The sequence below is a fragment of the Lissotriton helveticus genome, chromosome 4_1 (assembly GCF_964261635.1).
Source record: "Lissotriton helveticus chromosome 4_1, aLisHel1.1, whole genome shotgun sequence".
Classification (NCBI taxonomy): Eukaryota; Metazoa; Chordata; class Amphibia; order Caudata; family Salamandridae; genus Lissotriton; species Lissotriton helveticus.
This window is the reverse complement of record NC_136063.1, coordinates 700,742,139-700,748,282: the sequence shown is the minus strand read 5'-3', so window position 1 is coordinate 700,748,282 and position 6,144 is coordinate 700,742,139. Positions and strand designations below refer to the sequence as shown.

Genomic DNA, 6,144 nt, shown 5'->3' with positions numbered 1-6,144 from the left:
GAGCGGTCGCCGCGTACTGGCGGGAGGTGTTTGACGCTTTATCGGCCATGATCGGAATGTCCATAGACCCTTGTCCTGGGATAGCACTGCTCGGATTTGCCCACCCTGCTGTTAAGACGAACCGCAAATTTTTTGCACTAAGCCTCCTCTTGGCTAAGCGACTGGTGGCATGCAGATGGGGCAGGGGGCGGGCACCTAAATTTAAGGACTGGCTGAGTTGCATGGCTACCTGGCAAGAACAATTACACAATTATGCTGACCTCTTACCATCTAAGTCACGACCCAGGGACCTCTGGGGTCCCCTCACTTCATACCTACTTCGGTCACACACTGATGAAGCATCCACTGAAGGGGATAACTGCGGGATAGATTGAAGTGATAGCCGCACCGCCACCACACATGGGCTATACCCACTCTCACACTGTCAACTAAATTACCCTAACGCGCGCCTCCCACATATGCTATCCCATGCTAAAAAATGCTTGCTCTAGGACCTGCGTTTGCAAACACACGTAGCACCGAAATTACGCCCCCTAGCACACAACGTACAGGACATGGAGGGACTGGATTGCGAGGAGACGGGCGTCCCCCCCCCCCTTTTTTATGTATTCGGACTTGGTTTAAGAACGGATGATCTCACTCAGGCAGATGTCCACTGCAACCCACCCATGGCACGACACAATATCGTACTCTCCGCATGGCAAACGTGCAACATACCTTCCCCGAGGCTGAGTCACCTCTGATGCAGCGGTGACGACACGGCCTGCATGGCCTGACGTCCAGGGCTGGACAGAGAGGTCAACTCCGCGCCACCGCGCTACAAAGCTCCGCCACAACACCGCTCTAGCATGGGGGCTTCGCTTGGGGGAGGAAATGAACATGATACGTTGTTAAGTTGTTTTAAATGTTAAAACTAACCTCATTGCATTGTTGCTCAAAAAGCTTGTTGTAATCAAGTAGATCTCATGCAAACTCCTCTATGACCCACGTCTAATTACATCGCGGCCGGCCCGTGGGGGTTGTAGGCGGCTTGCTGTGTTAACTCCATACCCTTACTGAGACTACTTGACCATCTTCCTATGGGACACTGTAAATGCCGGCCTACGAATGTAGGTTGTAGGCACTGAGCTGTAATTTCATGTGTTTATGACAAATAAAGGTTTTCAAAAAAAAAAAAAAAAAAAAAAAAAGCACACCCTATAGTGACAGTGACTCTGTCCCTGAGGTCCAAGGACCCTGTATGCCGGTCCGCCTCACCCATTCAGGGCCGGACTGGGAACCAACACTGGCCCTGGCAATGAGCTCGGGAGCTCGGCCGCCCGGCCCCCCGTGAGAGGGGGTTGGGGGTGTCGCCGAGCTCTTTGCCGGGGCCGGTTTTCGGCCGATTTTGTTATAGGGACGATTTTGCAGCTATGCTGCAAAAACGGTCCTGTAACAAAAACTGCCCCTAGGGGTCCGAAACCGGCCCCCACCAGTGCGGCGCACCGGGGGATTGCCCGGTGCCCGCAACGGCCAGTCCGGGCCTGCACCCATTGGTACCTCTATTGACCTTGTTTCAGCAGTAGTAGCTGCAACTCATCAGGGCTCGGCAATGCAGGATTTGCACGCACATCAAAATAAGTTCACAAACTTAACAGTCTCTTTCTTCACGCACAAGCACTTTTAACATGTGCTGCCTGCTTGGAAGTCGCTGGAATTATACAGCAATTGAGGACAAAAGTATGCTGCTGTGTAAACTAAATTATGCAGCCAGAAAAAGGCTGCAGCGTAATGCGATATATTTCCTGATACTTTATTATTTTTGCATTTTTACAAATACTAACAGTCTCTGCAAATATTTTGACTCGTTAGTACCAGTTCAACATACAAATGTAGCAATGATAAAGGTAACCACTCAACGTTTGCAAAGGGGCCTTCACTTCGCAGCAACACAAGTCACATTTTTAGTAACTTTTCATCCGTTTGAGCTACAAACAATTTATTAGTTTAAAGCGTCAGATAATGCAGCAGATGTATTATGTAGCAAATATGGCAGAGCCATAATTATGTGGAAAACATTTGCAAAATAGGATATTTTTTGAACTGCTTTTGTGGAAAAGGGGACGAAAAGCGCTGATGTCAGAAGCTGCATGGCTGAGCGACAAATGGCTTGTGATAGCACTTTGAAGCGTATTTGGGACATTCTGTGATTGGATACGTATCCCAATTTGTGAATGTATTTGAATGTCAATTTGAATTAAATAACGTAGTGAGCTGTAACTGGTCAGTGAAATGCAAAACAAATACAAAAAATTGGTATGTTTTGCTCCTTCTGGCCACACCTCTGACTCCGCCCACTGCCCCAATCCTCTGGTTATTTCTGCCCTCTGATTCTCCACCCACAGTTCCCCTACATTTTTCCCCCCACTTCGACCACTGACTTGAACATTGGGAACCAGTCAACAGCAGTGCTGTACTCTCAATGATGTCTCGATGATCTTACTGCTCATATCATCAGTGATGTCATGTATTATGTCACTTGTGATTTCACGTGTGAAGCCATGAGCAAAGGCGTGGCGATGCGTTAATATTATATAGCTATATTATCTGGCACACTTCAGCCATTTCACACATTTGTAAACATAGCCTTGCCCTTAACATAACTGCCACAATGTTTTTTACTTCATTCTAAATAGAAATGTTGTAACTATTTACTTTAGGGAAATGCCGAATTTGTGTTATTCACATGACTATACAACAGTTATACTGTTTCAACCACACACGAAAACAAATACGCCTTGCCTCATTCGTAGATCGTAGATATACCTGAAAACACGATGATCTAGTTTTAACAGGTTGTGAGTGGAACTAACTTACCAGGTCTGTTTATGGGCAAAACAAACCGAAACACGGTGCGCCATTGCACGGGAACCTCGCTTGTCCAGTGCAGTCTAGATTCGTCTGTCGAAAGAACGAGCAGCGCCATCAAAGATAGGGCAACATGATGGCTGCTCTGTTCCCGAAGAGGAGAAGCTCGGCTGAAAGTGAGGAAGAGATGCTGCTGGCTGGCGACGGCCCCGACCTGATCAGCTCCCTGGACCCGCGCACCTGCTGCCGTGGGGCGGAGCGCCGTGCACGCGGCGGTGCCAGGGAGCGCGAGCGCCTGGCGGCCCACGAGAGCCTGGATTACCTCCCGCCTCACAGCGAGGCCTACAAGAAGTGGCTCCAGAAGACGCCTCGCAGGTTGGTGTCACCTACAGCACACCGTACATGACGCAGCTTCTCTTGTTATTACCGCGTATTTTCACGGACCAAAGGGAATGACATCTAATTAGGAATTTGATGAGGCTGTTTAATTATACGTATGCGAGATTTGTCTGAAAGAATTTTGAGATGGGTTTATGATTTATTTAATCCCTTAAAAGTAATTTGCAACACCATGATTTATTTTTCTAATGTATGATATGCGTTTGTGAGTCAATTCATAGCACCGTATTTTATTGCAATGCTTAGAAGTTTGAAAAATTCCGCGGAAGGGGCTACATTCGTTTTACTTTGTTTTTATTTCTTGGATTTATGTAGCATCAGAAGCAAAAGTAGCAGCTTAATTTCGGAACACTTTTAAGGGGAAAGGGAGAAGGATGTGTTATAGAGGTGATGAAACTGAGAAAGGTAAAAAAAGAATGGGGCAAGAGTAGTGCATGATCAGAAACCTGTGGTGACTGGGGACCCTACCTTCTAACATTCAAAGTAATTCTTCAGCAAGGCACTTTTCTGGTTCTTCTTGAACTACAAGCGTTACCTCCTCTTTAAATTTACAGAAAGGACAATACTTTGGGCATAGTTGTCTTTCATGAGCTACATTAGCACACTCTGGCGATAAAGTAAGGTTTATGTGGAAACCGATCTGAGAGTAGTCTTGCTTTTGGATGGAACTGACCTGTGCTGGATAAGGAATACATTTGCTTAAATTACCGGTGGTGCAGCCTCAATCAGGCAGTAAGGTGTGAGTCTGGTGGTCCGTGAGGTACAATTGGACTCATGATGGACCTGCAGTACTATTAGAACGGGCATGAAAGCAAGGTCAATGGGTTTGCAGTAGGAACAGGAATGTCCTGATTAATTACTGGTAATCTTCGTTAGTCTTAGTCCTAGCCCAGAGTAATCCCTCCGGGATCCTTCAATACTTGTAAAGTGATTTCCAGTACACAAGGCTGAATCAGAAGGCCCACTTGAGGAGATTGTTGGACCTGACACAATAACACTTCAGGTGAAGTACCAGGAATACTAAGAGCTGGAAAAATATATTCTCCTAGATGAGACAAAATATCAGGTAAACTCCCTCCATACGTATTTTCCTCTTTGCTCTTCAGAGGCCATCTCTATTTCCACCTTGGAACTAGACTAGTCGGGCACAGACTGCCTTTCGGGAGTGCCTGCTCCATGTTTATGAGAATGCTTGTCATGTGGTTTCTCTTTTTAGTGAAGCTATATTCTCTAACACAATTTATAGCAAGCTTTCTTTTTCCATTTTCTTTCTCCTCTTCCTATCATGGCAAGTAGATCTGGATCTCAAAGTAGCAGAGCAATATTAACTAGGCACATTTTTATCATTAAATATCTGTTTGTGTTTTCATGAAAATAAGCACTTATGTTGACAAAATTGGTTCAGATAGGAAAATAGGCCACGTTTTGCGTAGTAAAGGTGAGACACATTTAAGATACAATGTATCAGGCACACCCTTGGCACCCGCTGCTATTGTACCTGCTGCACTCATGAAAACTATGCCTATTTCTTTGTGTGAATGGGAATTTTCCACTGCTGTTGCCAGTGAAGTACCTGTTCTGTATGTAAGGAAAGTGTGCTCTGTTGATGTTGCTGCTATAGCTGTTAGACTATCCCTAAAAAAATTGAATATGAACATAAATAATTTGTTCACATTGCACAAAACGTGGTTTGACTGATTTTTTAAAATGTTAATGTGAACTGTGATATTATCAGAGAAGTTTTATCTATATGGCTTTTTGGCTATTGTTTTATTTTTCTCACATTGGAGAAGGGGCTTTATTACATATGGTGTCCCAGGGCGCAACTGGCATGTACCTCTGGGGCACTGTAGTATTACGGAAGGTGCTGTAGACCTTGTGCTTCTATTATACAGTAGCCCCTGCGAACATATTGCATCAGTGATATCTTAAGAGGATGTTCCCTTATTTACATGGTTGTATGGTCACACACAAACGAGGGAAAGACTTTGCCTCTGCACCCACACCATATTAAGAACTCAGGCACAGAGGGAAAGAGGCTGTCAGGATGCCCCCTGACTGTGCATCACAAAAAGTTGGCACAGATCATTACGCCCCTCACCCCCACGGTGTCCTCTGGATGGGGTCCGTTGAAACCCCTGTCCCCCAATCCTCTCCCTGTCACTCACTGCACCACTTGCAGTGAGATTTCTTTTTCCCTTTTGAAGTGTAGGCTGGGTGTTGCCTACACTGTGAAAGATAAAGTGGCTGCTTCAAACAGCCGCTCTGCCTTTTATATGCTGGCCGAGGACTACACATTATACTTTGACATATATTATATGACACACAAATACGTCTTCAACTAGAAAGCCCCAAAGACAGTGGAAACTCAAAAATCTTCAGTTGCCTCCAAACTGTTGATCAGTAGATGACATGGAGCCATCTCAAATTGAATGCTTCCAAGAATGAAATACTCATGTGGCGTTTAGAAAAATTATGACCCACTCTGCGCCTGGCCTGAATATTTGGGACCACCTTCTAAAGAATCCAGGAAGTAAGAAACCTTGGCATTATCATGGACTCCAAGCTATCAATGAATGTCCAAGTGGGTAAGTTAGTAAGATGAAGCTTCATTACTATGAAAATACTGCAACACATCTGCTACAGCGTAGGATTTCCACACATGGTCCAAGCTACTATCTCTCTTGTACTGTCTAAACTTAATTACGCCCTCTGAGCATTATTTTCAGCTTCTCAGAAACCACCTTGATGACCGAAATTAGGGGAGATCAGCCCAAGAGACCCCATAAGCACACCAGGACAATTTACACTACTCGGTGCATGTCAGGGTGGAAGCCAGGTGAATTCCAGAGACGGGAGACGATGGTGACCGCTGGAAGTAAGATATTCTCCTTTGAT

At 45.3% G+C, this 6,144-nt stretch overlaps 1 protein-coding gene across 1 annotated transcript in view; it reads left to right on the top strand.

The window, feature by feature from the left end:
* Nucleotides 1-2,950: 2,950 nt before the first annotated feature.
* LOC144827301 (chloride channel protein C-like) overlaps nucleotides 2,951-6,144 on the top strand; it is a 602,170-nt gene continuing 598,976 nt past the window's right edge. Inside the window, exon 1 of the mRNA XM_078685669.1 lies at nucleotides 2,951-3,222. Within this exon, the coding sequence (XP_078541795.1) occupies nucleotides 2,981-3,222 (242 nt within the window). The 5' untranslated portion in view covers nucleotides 2,951-2,980. The remainder of the gene's footprint in view (nucleotides 3,223-6,144) is intronic.